The sequence below is a fragment of the Mus caroli genome, chromosome 7 (genome assembly GCF_900094665.2).
Source record: "Mus caroli chromosome 7, CAROLI_EIJ_v1.1, whole genome shotgun sequence".
Classification (NCBI taxonomy): Eukaryota; Metazoa; Chordata; class Mammalia; order Rodentia; family Muridae; genus Mus; species Mus caroli.
In genome coordinates, this window is record NC_034576.1 from 120,797,622 (window position 1) to 120,812,317 (window position 14,696).

At 44.5% G+C, this 14,696-nt stretch overlaps 1 protein-coding gene across 1 annotated transcript in view; it reads left to right on the top strand.

Moving 5' to 3' along the window:
* Tmc5 (transmembrane channel like 5) overlaps positions 1-14,696 on the top strand; it is a 77,987-nt gene that overhangs the window by 20,257 nt on the left and 43,034 nt on the right. Inside the window, exons 3-5 of the mRNA XM_021166418.1 lie at positions 5,526-6,340; positions 10,045-10,148; positions 11,494-11,583. Of these exons, the coding sequence (XP_021022077.1) occupies positions 5,601-6,340; positions 10,045-10,148; positions 11,494-11,583 (934 nt within the window). The 5' untranslated portion in view covers positions 5,526-5,600. The remainder of the gene's footprint in view (positions 1-5,525; positions 6,341-10,044; positions 10,149-11,493; positions 11,584-14,696) is intronic.

The window sequence follows — 14,696 nt, forward strand, 5'->3', positions numbered from 1 at the left end:
CTTCTCTATACACTTCTCTATACCCTTCTCTATACCCTTCTCTATACTCTTCTCAGTACCCTTCTCTATACCCTTCTCTATACCCTTCTCTATACTCTTCTCTATACCCTTCTCTATACTCTTCTCTATACCCTTCTCTATACTCTTCTCTATACACTTCTCTATGCCCTTCTCTATACTCTTCTCTATACTCTTCTCTATAGCCTCTGTATGAAGGATTTTTATTGGCACATATTTATGTCCTCAGCAATAGATAGGTTTGGTAAGTTGTTTTTTACAAACTATATCATGCATGTTAACCATATTCACTACCACATCCTCCTTTTTCTCTCTGCTCTTCCCTCTAAGCCCTTTTATTCCCCCAGACAGTCTTGCTTCTACTTCCAGAGAGAGAGAGGGGTGGAGAGTCATTTTATATATCTCCATAAACCCCAAAATCTACAAATGAGAGAAAATATTATCTAATATCTATCTATCTATCTATCTATCTATCTATCTATCTATCTATCTATCTATCTATCTATCTATCTATCTATTGAGAAAGGGTCTCATTACTTAGCCCTGACTGGATTGGAACTTGCTATGTAGACCAGCCTTACCTCATCCTTGCAGAGACCCTCTTGCCTTTGCCTCCTAAGTGCTGGGATTAAAGGCATGCATTATATATGCCTGAGTTTATTTTCTTTCTAATTAGGGTTTTTTTTTTAAGATTTGTTTATTTATTGTATGAGAGTACACTGTAGGCTGCTTTCAGAAACACCAGAAGAGGGCATCAGATCTCATTATGGATGGTTGTGAGCCACCATGTGGTTGCTTGGATTTGAACTCAGGACCTTTGAAAGAGCAGTCAGTGTTGTTAATCTCTGAGCCATCTCTCCAGTCCCTTCTTTTTAGTTAACTAGCTAATTAATTAATTAATTAATTAAGTCTTTTGAAAAAGACTCTCTACATAGCCCTGGCTGTCCTGCAACTCACTATGTAAACCAGGCTATCCTAGAACTCTCAGAGATCCACCTGCCTCTGCCTCCTGAGTGCTGGAATTAAAGACATACATAGCCATACCTGAATATTTTCTTTCTCAAAAAATACTTTTTAATATACACAAGTGTTTTGCCTGCATGCATGTATGTGCCCCAGATGTGTGCCTGGTGCCAACAGAAGCCAGAAGAGGATATAAAATCCCTTGGAACTGGAGTTAGAGGTGGTTGTGAGCTACTATGGAAGTCCTGGGACCTGAACCAGGGTCCTCTGGAAGAGCAGCAAGTGCTGTTAACCACTGACCCATCTCTCCAGTTCAGTGAGATTTCTTTGAGTCTGACTTCTTTTGCTTAATATGATAATCTCCGGTTGTACACATTTCTCCATGGTTAGCATAATTTCATTCTTCATCAAGACTGCATAAAATCACCATACAGATTCTCACCTCAGTGGCCTGGAGGGGACCCTGATGTCCCTTCAACTTTAGGCTCCTGAGGTTGTCAGTCTCTGAGTGCTTTTTATGCGGCCTTGGCTGCTGGCTTTGTTCTGTTACCTGATCCTTCTAGAAGGCTTCTCATAACACTTGTTCAGGAACGGATTCTCAGGAGCACAGCTGCCTTGCCAAGCCAGCTCACTTTCTGCTCACCTACTGGGAGCGTCATGTAACTCACACTGATTTCCTTGTAGTCTGAGCACTGATTTCCTTGTAGTCTGGGCTAATAAGAAGCTTAAAGCAAAGTTTCGCTCTAGGCTAGTCAAGGTGTTGCATACCTATAATCCTAGCACTCAGGAGGTGGAGGCAGGAGGATGAGGAGTTCAAGGCTAAGCTTGCCTACATACTGCCTAGAGGTCTACCTACCTGAATTATATAAGACCCTATCTTACAAAACACTGAACAGTTCTCTCTTATTGTCACTATGACAACCTAGGAATTGTGCGGTTTTGCTCCTTCTTCTCCTGCCTGTTACAAGGCACTACCTGTTTCTTTAATCATATCCTGGTCCAGTTCACAGATCTCAAGTCTTCTAGAGGTTGCCCAGGGATCCAACACACACACACACACACACACACACACACACACACACACACACAGTGCTCACTAGGAATTTCTGAAGACTGCCTGGAGATGGGTGCTAGGATGTTACTGTTGACGTTAGGCGAGTGCACAGACAGACTCACAGAGCCTGAGGGCCTTGTCCCACACAGCCAGCATGTGGGAGCCAGAGTCCTTTCTACCTGACACCAAGTTCTAGGCTTCCTAACCATTTCATTTTGTATCACTTTTATATTCGGTCTCTCTCTTCTTCCTCACTGGATAGCCAAGGCTGACCCCAAACTCACAACGTAGCCTAGGCTAGCCAGAAGCTTGTGATTTTTCTGCTTCTGCAACCATACTAAGCGTCATGGTCACCACACCTGCAGCCTTCCTTTTCAGTTTCAGTTTAGGTATTGTATATTGGCAAATCCGGATGCAGGTCTTAAGTGTACAGCTTGATGAATGTTTACACACATAGGTCTGTACTTCTAGTAGGCACCTCCCACCCAAGAATAAGATCATAACCCAGCACTCATAGAAAGACCTAGCCACTGCCACCTCTGTCCTTCTCCACACCCACTATTCTGACTAAAATCACCACCTGTTACGAGCCTGATCTTGAACTGGGATGAGTATATACAGTATGTGCTCTTTTGTGTTAACTCAGATATCTGTCAGAGTCATCCATGCTACCTCATGGAGCAAAGGTTCAGTCTTTGTTATCGCTGTGTAGTATTTCACGCTCTGAGAATATCATAATTCATCTCCTTATTCTGCTCCTGAGTGACATCTGAGTTGTTTCTAACTGTGGGGTGCCTTGATACAGTTCTGTGGAGGTCACATGTGACTTGTCATCTTCTGGTGGCTATAGTTATTTCCCTTGGGATGGTCTACATATGTCTATTTTTATTTTCTGAATGTACTAGGCCTTACTTGGCTTTGCTGGATATAAGACCTTGGTTTTATGTAGACCCTGGAAATCTGTAGCATAGACCTGGTCATTTCTACAAGGAAACAAATGAGCTCCAAACCATGTTAGGAAAAATGATTTGCAGTGAAACACAGCATTGGGTCTCTATAGCACCACAGTGTGTGTAAGTGTCACCGTTTGCAAAGATCATATTGTCGTGCAGAGTCTTCTGTTTTGTCAGCAATTAGCAATCAAACTCTAAATTATGTCAAAATGGGAATATGATGACACAGGCATATAGTGGTTGTCTGCCTTCAGACATGGCTGTATCCAGGGGCTGCATACATCACCAGCACTCTTCTTTCTATGTATCTCTTGGCCCTGCCCTCTCCCTAAGGGCAGCGTTTAGGCAAACTGATTAGCAACTAGTAGAAGCTTCAGGCTTAAGCTTTCTGGATACAATTTCAGCAAAACAAACAAAAGTCATAGGATTGATTCTTGTCAACTCTGTTGGGTGATATGCCCTCACCTGATCACTGTGCCCTGGACGAAGAGAATCTCAATCAGGTTCAGTCCCCGGAGCTCCAAACAGGGAGAGGTCCTATCCCAAGGAGACATGTTTCCACAACAGAGAGAAATGGATGCCAGGAAGGAAGAGAAGTGGGGTAAGCCGACTCCCATGGTGCTGAGCTACCTGGAATCGAGTCGGTCCACAAACTTTCTGAAGACATAGCTGAGTGTAGAAAGTTAATATTTTCTTAAGCTTTGGTTATTCAAAGCCTAACCCATGTCATTTACACAGAGATAAAGTAGTCTAAGTTGGCCAAGCTTTAAAAATCTTCTACTTCCTTCTTCAAAAGTATCTCCATTTACCTAGTCATTCAGGCCTGAAACTGCAAAGATGTTTGTATTTTACTTTCCTTATTTCCCCTGCTATGGGCTAGGCAACAAACCCTATTGTATTGACTCTGCCTGTTAACTTTCTCCTGTGTGTATTGTTTCTGCTCCACCCACACTGGTACCACTCCTGTAACTCCAGGCTGAGCTTTTTTCTTTTTCTTTTTTTTAAAGATTTTTATTTATTTATTATATATAAGTACACTGTATCTGTTTTCAGACACACCAGAGGAAGGCATCTGATCTCATTACAGATGGTTGTGAGCCACCATGTGGTTGCTGGAATTTGAACTCAGGACCTTCGGAAGAGCAGTCAGTGCTCTTAGCCGCTGAGCCATCTCTCCACCCCCAGACTGAGCTTTTAACTTCATTGGAAGAGGAACACTTTCTCCTCATCAAATCTATTCTACACCCCTTAAAGGGGTATATGAGCCCAGTCAAGAGCTAAACCCTGTGGGAAAGAGGATGGTGGGTTCCGATTGGTTATGCTGGGTCACGTGATTGTCATGGTTTTGGTTGGTCGGTGCAGTCAGTTTCTGTACCATCTGCACTAAGCGGGAATGAGAGGATTTTTTGGAGGGAAATCAAGGCATTGATACCAGAGAAGGAAAACAGATAGCAAAACACATCTTCAGGACATCTAAAGAAACCCTTATCACTTGACTAGAGAGTGTACCCCATTTGAAGATGAAGAGTTCCTGGAACTGATAAAGTCACATTTTCAAACAGAAAGGGACCCTAGCTGGTGTCCTTACCTGAGTCTTCTGTCTCATCTTCGTAAACTATTCTTTCTTTGTTCACTCATGTTGGTTTGTGCTTTTAACCCTAGAAACAGCAATCAAAGTGTTCAAGGTTGGATACACCTATAATTTCAGCATTCAAGAGGCTGGAGCAAGAGGAGTGTGAGTTCCAGATCAGAGTGGGCTCCACAGTGAGACCTTACTTTAAACAAACTAGAGAACAAACAGTTCAAAGATGAGCTGGTTCCTCTGGTAGGGCACAGCTCAACTGGTAGAATGTTTGTCTAGTGTGCAGGAAGCCCTGCATGGCTTATGCCAGACATGGTAGCCTGTCTGTAATCCTTGAACTTGGGGTCAAGCTCAAGGTCATTCTCTGCTACATAGTGAGCTCAAGGCCAGCCTGGGCTATGGGAGACTCTGCCTCAAAACAATTTTTTGTGTTCTTTCTGATCTTTGGTTCATATCTCCTCCCTCCCCCCAATCATGCAGATATATTCTGTAAGATATAACTGCCGCTGTAGGTACCAGCACATTGAGAAAAGAGAGGTTTATTCTCTTCCACACAGTAGTCTGTGCTGCTAGGATGGCTTTGCTCAGGGGAGCTGCTTACCACTCAACTCTCCATATGTTGTGCTATCATTCCTACAGAGAGCACTGCCATTCTCATGACACAAGACTGTTGTGTACCAGCTCCATTCAGCCCACAGAGGTAGAATGTTGAGATATGGAGGAATGACTTCAGTCCTTCAACAGCGTGCATGACCTGGGAGCTGTAGATAGTGCTCCTGTTGGCCTGCCATTGAGCACTTTCATAGCTTTATTCTAGATGTGGGGAGTCTGAAAAACTCAGTCACTGCTCTCGGAACCTGAGCACCGACTTATCAGAGGGTGGGAGAAAGCAGGCAATTTGTGCAAGGAAGGAAGAAAAATAGCTTACTTTTCCTTTCCATTTTGATTTTTTCAGGTTAATAAAAAGGTTCCTGGGTTGCTACGGATATGGGGATGCTTTAACACAACTGGGTGAAGACTCTGCAGCATCATGTCTTCCTTCCACAAGAATAGCAGCTACATGGAAGATGCTGACTACCCTGGTTACTCAGGGTCTCAGAACCACACACAGAACTATTTGGAAACTCAAGATTATCCGGAATTCCCAGGCTCTCTGAACAATCCAGGCTTCCACCATCCCAGAAGCAACCCGCATTCTTCGGGCTCTAGAACAAACCCAGACTACCCCTACTTCCTAGAAGAGCCAGATTATCCTGGATCTCCGAGTAACACAGACTATCAGGACACCAGGAGCCACCCGTTCTCTGTACATTCCAGAACAAGGCCAGACTATGAGTCTTCACTTGAGCCAGACTATAATGACTTCAGGAGTGAATCTTACCACACAGGTTTACCCATGGAGCCTGACTACCCTGGCTCTCAGAGCCATCCTGGTTTTGCAGGAGTCAGAAGAAGCAGTATGAACTATACAGGTCCCAGAACCAATCTAGGCTATTTGGGATCTCTGGAAGAACCAGACTACCCTGGAGCTCAGGACAACTCTTATTATCATTCCGGCTCCAGATCCCATTCCAACCTGCCAGGCTCCAGAAGAGATGCAGGTTATGCTGGGTCCAGAATCAATTCCTACCCAGATGATTTGGGGGAACCTGATTACCCAGGTGCTGAGAATCAACCAAACTCTCCCCGTTTTTACGGAAAGCCAGACTATCCTGGTGCTGAAGAGGGTGATGGCTATAGCTCTTCCAAGTCCCTGGGAGTCATCAGGAGGTAAGTTCAAGTATATTCCCCCACTGAGGGCCCTCAGCATGCCAGTGGACATTGGTCCAGTGGATTCAATTAGGGACATGTACCTTTGTGTCACTGTGTCTAAATGTCCAATGCAAACAACTTACAGGACAATGCGTTTGTTTCAGATCACAGAGTTGGAGGCCATGGTGTCTTCGTCCCATGTTCTCAGTCAGAACATCATGGCTACAGGAATGTGTGGCAGAGGAGAGAATTTATGTCCAGGAGGGGTGGGGTAGCAAAGAGAGTGAGATCAGGTAGATGGTGGGAGGTTCAGGGACAGAATCTATCGCAAGGATCCACCCTCAGTGACCCTCTTCCTCCACCCAGATTTCATCTCCTGAAACTTCCAGAAAGTCCCCAAATAGTATCACAGCTGAGGACTGAGCCTTTAGCTCACCCGCCTGTGTGGGACAGAGGACCTTAGCATGTGCCATTTCTGGTCACTGTCATCAGGTACTGCTTTAGGCCTTCACAGCGTTGGCTGGGTGCCCTAGCTAGACCAATTCTGATTTTCCTGGGTTAACTTTTGCAAAGGTCCTGTCAACAACAATCCTTATATCTTCCGTGACTTTTTTTGTTGTTGCTAACTTATACATTTTTACCACGTGAAATCTTAACTGACACTGGTCTTATTTTACAGGTACCATTTCCATTTTTAATACTTACAATTTGAGCGTTTTGGTTTTTTTTTTTTTTTTAAATAACTGTCTTAGAAATGATGATACAGGGCTGGTGAGATGGCTCAGTGGGTAAGAGCACCCGACTGCTCTTCCGAAGGTCCGGAGTTCAAATCCCAGCAACCACATGGTGGCTCACAACCATCCGTTAAGAGATCTGACGCCCTCTTCTGGAGTGTCTGAAGACAGCTACAGTGTACTTACATATAATCAGTAAATAAATCTTTAAAAAAAAAAAAAGAAATGATGATACATTCCTGTAATCTGAGCACTTTGGGATGCTGAGGCAGGAGGATTGTGATGTTAAGGCCTGACTGGGTTGCATAGTGAGATCTTTTCCCAAAAGAAGGAAGGAGGAAAGGGAGAGAGGGAGGAAGAGAGAAGGGGGGGAGGAAAGTAGGGAGGGAGGGAGGAAGGATAGAAAGAAAAGAGGGGGAAGGAGAAGGAAGGGAAGAAGAAAGAAAGATAAAGATCCCAGTGCCTTGCACTTGTGTCAGGGAACAAGGGCACAGGACTTGGTATGCAGCTATCAGACAAATGCCTTCAGGACCTAAGTAGTGACCCACAGGAGCAGGCCACACATGCTATCACCTCTGACTGTCAGAGTTACCATTCTGAGATCCACCCTTTATCCCAGCAGCCCCGTTCTTTCCATCTCTCACAGGTCCTCCTATCCTGTGAGCCAGGCTCTGCTCCTTCACTTACAGACTGAGAGAAGGAAACACAGAGTCAACAGCAGAGCCAGGTGCCAGCCTCAGACCAGTTGCCCTTGCTCCTGTCCCTCCCTCCCTCCTATCTGTGCTCCAAGTCAGTTAACCGACTGTTCATTAAAATTACCTGTTACCTGGAGGCCTTTAAAAATGATATAACTAGGGCTAGAGAGATGGCTTAGCAGTTAAGGGCACTCGGCACTCTTCCAAAGAACACAAGTTTGGTTCCCAGCACCCACATGATAGCTTACAAATACCCGAAATCCAGTTCTAGGAGATCCAACCTGGCACATGTGAGATATATATATTCACACACATAAAATAAAGTAATAAAATAATATTACACACACACACAAAATCTTAGTCGGGTATGTGAGTACACAGCTTAAACCCAATGCTCAGGAGACAGAGGCAAATAAATCTCTGTGATTCTGAAGATCGGTACATACAGTGAATAACAGGCTAGCCAGGGCTATATAGTCATACCCTGCCTCAATAATAATAACAATAGTAATAATGATGGTAATATAACTTGGGAAGTAGAAGCAGAAGAATCTAGACAAGTCTCAAGTCAGCCTGGGCTGTGTGCTAGAATCCTATTGCAAAAAAAAAAAAATCAATAAAATAATAATAGTGACAATAATCATAATCACAATATAGCAATAGCAGCAGCAACAATAATAATACAAAAATAAAACTGATCTTGGCCCAAGCTTCTGATTCTATTGTCTAAGATGAGGTCTATGTATTGATACATATAAAATTAAGCTTTATTGCTGCAGGTTATTTGTTCTTTTTTTTTCATGTAATGTGTGTGTGTGTGTGTCTGTGCACCTGTGCTTGTGCATGACTTTGGGTGTCTTCCCCTGGTCTCTCACTGAACCAGAAGCTCACTGTTTTGCCTAGGTTGGGGTCAATGAGCTCCAAGGATTCACTTATTTCTGCCTTTTGATACTGGGATCATAACTCTCAACTTTTCTGTGGGGCTGGAGATTCAAACCTAGCTCCTCATGCTTGCATACCCACATTCTTGCCCTCTGAGCATCTCCTCAGCCCTCAGGTGCTTGGGTTTTACAGCATTTGTCCCTACACCTGTGCTCTCTGGCCTCTCGCCTGTACTTCTGCTCTGCAGTGTGCCCTCAGACTGCACCGATCAGTCCTTCAAGCTCCTTCTGAGATGCTCGCTCTCCATGTAGCCTTCTTGGAACCCCCATCCTTCCTCTGAACCCTCAGCCTGTCTTTTGACACTCCCAGTTCCCACTTGTATTGCTCACAGCTGTATTTAAAAGTGGGTTGTGGCCGGGCGTGGTGGCGCACGCCTTTAATCCCAGCACTTGGGAGGCAGAGGCAGGCGGATTTCTGAGTTCGAGGCCAGCCTGGTCTACAAAGTGAGTTCCAGGACAGCCAGAGCTATACAGAGAAACCCTGTCTCGAAAAAACCAAAAAAAAAAACAAACAAACAAACAAAAAAAAGTGAGTTGTGCAGGGAGGGAAGCTCCTCTGGGGGGTCGGTACCATGTCTTTTTCTCTGAGTCCTTTGTGCCTGCCTCACACGTGACACGTGACTTCAGTCAACCTCACAAGACAGATGAATGGATGTATTATACATGGATACATGGGTGAATGGATGGATAGATGGTGCATAGCATACATGAGTGGTGAATGAACGATGGATGCATACATAGGTGAGTGATTTGTCACCCTGATACTGCTGGATAGAGTGGGATTGTGCTAGTGAGACTTTCTGCCACTGTAATAAACGAACAGACAGAAAAGCAAAGACTGACATAAACTAAATGAGAAAAGATGTATCTTGGCTTATGGTTTCAGAAGGTTCAGGCCATCATGAAGCCCATCAAGTAGGATAAATACTTCATATCATAGTGAGCAAGAGATAGAGAGATGGGGAAAGAAAAAGAGAAGGGAGGAGGGGAGACGGATAAGGGGAGGAAGGAAGGGAGGGAGGGAGGGAAGGAGGGAGACAGAGACAGAGACTATACATATACATTCAGGTGAATTTCTCTTGGTTCTCCTTTGGTTCTATGCCACACACACACACACACACACACACACCACCCACACACACTTTTCTGCCCTTGTCTGGAAGGGTCTTCTCTTAGATATTCCTCTCTTGAAATAATCCTCACAGACACTCCCAGATGTGTGCTTTACAAATTCCCTAGGCCTTCTCAATCCAGTCAAAGTGATAAAAAATGGACCATCACAGGTAGTGGTGCTTTGGGAATTTAAAGATGCTCGGCCAAACATATTCAATGTGACCGCTATTTCCTTGCAGAGGGAATGGCCCCTTTGGCATGCTAGGCAGGAAGAATGAAGATCACCCTGAAGGCATTGGAATGGTATCCATGGAGACGGCAGGTGATCCTAGAAATGGCTATGGTAAGTGTGTGTTCAGATCACTTTAGTGTCCCAGGAAGGAAGCAAAAGGCAGTGAATACAGGCATGCCGCAGCAGCAGCAGCCCTGGCTCCTCCTCCCGCAGATAGACGACCTCTTTACATACATAGAACTTGGTGTGTAGGAAGCCAAGTGTCATCACTAGGATCAAATAGTATGAGGGGAGAAGAGCAGTGGGGAGGGGAGGGGAGGGGAGGAGATGGCGAAGTGGAGAGGAGATGGCGAAGTGGGGAGGAGAGAAAAGAGGAAGAGGGAAGGATAGGGAAGTGGAGAAGGACCAGCTAAGGACAGCACAGGATGCCGGTGCTGTAAGGCACAGGCAGAGCTTCATAAGCTTCGGGGATCCTGGGGATGGTTTTGAAGGCAGCAGAGAGGAAGGGACAGGATGCAGTTCTCTGGTTAGTGTGCACTAGGAGTCTGCTGCATTCTAGGCTTATTGGACCATTTCACATGTCTTACCAGATTGTTCCACCAGCAATCCTGTGTAAAAGTCAGATTGTCATCCCTGCTTTACAGATTATGACAGTGAAGCTCAGAGACGTTGAGTAACATGCCTAGGGGGAACAGCTGGAAAACAACAGGGTTGAGAATTACTCCCAAGCAAGGAGTTCTAGAGTGCACCGTATTCTGTGTAGTTTACCTTTTGTCCTTAACATGAATTGCGAAAGCATATATCGGAATGTGACACTGTCACACAGATGCAAGGAGCGGACTCTGTCCCTAGGAAAATCAGGCCATACTTAGTCCATGTGTCACCAAACATTACAGTTTCAAGAAACCTTTGTGCTCACCTATGTGCTCGGTTTCAATGCGACTTGTGACTCATTAACTAACAAGTACAATCAATTACTGAGTGAGATAGAAACTTAAGTTTATGGAGTTAAAATAGAGTTTTATAAAATGTGTTTATCGGTTACATGAGCATTATTTTGTGCTGAGTCACAAGTTCCAATTTTATTAAAAAATGTTTTGAGTTTTTATTTTTATTTAATGTATATGGATGTTTTGCCTATGTGTGTGACTGTGCTAAAGCGAGCAGGTGGCTATGAGTTGTCACCAACAGGGAACCAAACCCAGATCATCTACAAGAGCAGCCAGTGCTCTTAACCCCTGAGCCATCTCTCTAGCCCCTAAGTAGTTTTTTTTCCAACCGTATGATTTTTGTATTTTAATCCTATTTTCTACCCAAGTTTTTAATCTTGGATCTCATAGGGACCTCAAAGATGTGGGTGACCTTTCCTGACCACTGGGAGCACAGTCAGCCGTTACATGTTCCTCAGTGTCTAGTGTGGAAGGACTGATTGGCCATGTTCTCCTCCTCATTGCAGTGAATCCTGCTTACACAAGAAGAAGTAGTCCTGTCTGTCCAGATAGAAACCTATTGCTGTGCGCACATGATTGGCACACATCACTCCAAGGTAAGTCTTAACCGATCATCACTACAACATCAGTCCTGGGGAAGGACTGGGCTCAAGGCAACCCACGTTGGCAATGGGACTTCATCAAGATCCATGGTCTTCTAATGGATGTAGTGGTGCTTCATTTATCATAAGAGTTTTCCCCCTGCTCCCTCCGTCTATCCTCTGTCTGTCTATCCCTCCCCACCTGCTTTCCCTCTTCTGCAGTGGGAACGGAATCTGGGGTCCGTTGTGGGTGGTCAGCACACACTTTAACCCTTAACCTCACTACTCAGACTTTCCTTGTAGACAATACAGGTTTCCCAGTCTAAGAATCATATTTTCATTAGAACCATCTGGTTGAGAGCTGGGGGAAGGGTCCAGTGGGTGAAGTACCTGCTATGTAGCCATGAGGACTTTCGTTTGAATCACAAGAATACACACACACACACACACACACACACACACACACACACACTATGTATAATATCAAGTACCCATAACTCAGTGCTTGGGGCAGGCAGGTGGATCCTGGGAGTCCACTGGAGAGCTAGTTTAATGAAAATGGCAACCTTTAGGTTCAGTTGAGAGACCATGTCTCAAAGTTGGAGAACAATAGAGGCAAGGCATCCTGACATCAAGCTCTGGCCTCTACATGTGTCTATTCATACAGGTAAGTGCCCCCATGCACAAACAGTTGTGTACAAACACACATACACATTTAAAAAAAATCTTCTTGGTATAATGGAAACCCAATTTATTGGCAAGGAATGTATTGGCTTAAGGGGGAGGGTGTAGGAAAACTTAAGAGCTAAAGGTCGTAATAGCTTATACTTCCTCAAATGGTGCCTGGCACATAGGCAGGTTAGGGGTTTTTGTTGGTCAGTTTGTTGAGTATAAAAACCATCACCTTAGAGTCTGAAGCCAGGGCTGGGTGCCACTGAACTCATTAGTCATCCACCTCCCACCTCTGCTTGGCTCAGCTTCTCTTTAAACTTGACCTTCATAGACATGAGGTCAGGCCATCAGACCCGCAGAAGCCTCTCAGCATAGCTACCCTTCTGAAGGCTTTCCTTTCTCCCTGGCTGTCCAGTGCTACAAGGAACACATACACACCCACATTTGAACCATTTTATCATAGTTGACAAGATAGGGCCACCTGTCTCAAAGCTAATGCTTGTGTTTCTGGGGACAAAGTCCAAAAATAAATTGTGAGAGGATAAAGCAGCTTCCATTAGGTTGGCATGTGTATGTCACTGGAAGTGTGTAGCCCAGTGGCAAAAAGAGGCTTCTCCTTCTTTGTATATGTTTGTGTATGTAGTATGAATCTGTGTATGAGAGTTTGAGGGTGTGTGTGCACTTACAGAAGTCAGGAGTTGACATCTTCCTACTTACTGCTTCAACTTACATATTGAGGCAAAGCTTTCCCACCACATTACATTTTGGCCAGATGTGGTTGCACATATCTTTAATCCCAGTATTTTTCAAGTAGAGGCAGGCACAAATCTATGAGTTCAAAGATAGCCTAGTATAATTATCAAGTTCCAGGCTAGCCAGGGCAACATCATAGACCTTTTCAAAAACATAAATTATGTTTTTGTTTATTATACTTGTTTATTTGTGTGTGTGTGTGTGTGTGTGTGTGTGTGTTACAGTGCACTATGGAGGTCAGAGGACAAACGGGGGAGTTGGTTCTCCCCTTCTACTATGTTGGTGCCCAGGACTGAACTCAGGTCATCAGGCTGAGTCAAAAGCCACTTTAACAGCTGAAGCCTCTCCCTAGCCTCATACCAGAGAGCTTTTGGGATTCCTAGATCCCATCTCTGCCTCCCAAACGCTGGAATTACAGGAGGCAAACATACCAGTGCTTGCATGGATAGTGGCATTTTAACTCACACCCCCAGGGTTACCTGCAAAAATACATTGAACCCTCTCTGCTGAAAGATGAAAGGCTTTGAAGCATTATGAAACTCTAAATATCTAAATATCACATGTGGCTTTATTTAGAGGCAGAGACCAATAAGCCCAAGGAAACCATCAGGGAGACACTAGGGAAGGCCATCACAAAGGCAAGCCTGTGAACACAGAGGACCAAACAAATGGGTTCTTATATCGTCATGCAAATCAAGGGGCCCTTGCAGCCTAAAGCTATTTCTCTGTCAGCTCAGTATCAGAGCTCAGCAGCTCTCAGACTCATCTTTCGAGAACCTTCCCAGGCTAGAGTGTAACTTTTACAGGAGGTAAATAATACAGCCTGGCTGGAGCACAGATTGACTTTAATTATTGAGGAAAAGCAGTAGAGTGACCATCATTACACTGCTCTATCAAGCCAGCATGAGGCTGGAAGAAGAGGCCCCCAGAGGCAGAGAGGGTGAAGAAATAGAAGACACAGCTTTTAATCTCCCTGCTTCCTGATTTTCAAATCACATCACTTGGTGTATGTGAGGCAACCAGATCGTGGGGGCCAGTGTTTACCATTGCAATACATAGCAAAGGACCAATCCTCAACATACTTGCTAATTTATGAGTGAGTGATGAACTAATACACATTGGCACCTTATTCTAGAGGGAGACAAAGGTGAAGTACTCCAGCTCTCTGTTTTGGGTTCAGACCTTCAGTAAAACTGATCTCTGACATCTTAGCCTTAGGCAAGACTCCCCCCATTGAGCCTCAGGGTTTTTTAGCTATGAAATGGGGTAATTGTGAAAACCTAAATAATATACTTGTATTAGTCAGGGTTCTCTATGGAATGTCTTTCTATATTGAGGGAATTTATTTATTATGATGACTTACAGTCTGTAGTCCAACTCCCCAGCAATGGCCAGCTGTGGATGGGAAGTCCAAGACTCTAGTAGTTGCTCAGTCCCACAAGGCTAGTTGTTTCAGCTGGTCTTCTGTAGAAGTTGGTTCCGACAGATGTGCTGGCAACAAGCAGCGAAGAAGAGTGACTCTTCCTCCTTCCAATGTCCTATGTAGGTCTCCAGCAGAAGGTGTGGCCCACATTAAAGATGTGTACCACCACGCCTGGATGTGGGACTTGTTTTGTCCCAGGCTGACCTTGAACTCAGAGATCTCCTTGCCTCAGTCTCCTGAGATTAAAAGCCTGTATTACCTTGCCTGGGCCTAAGCTTTT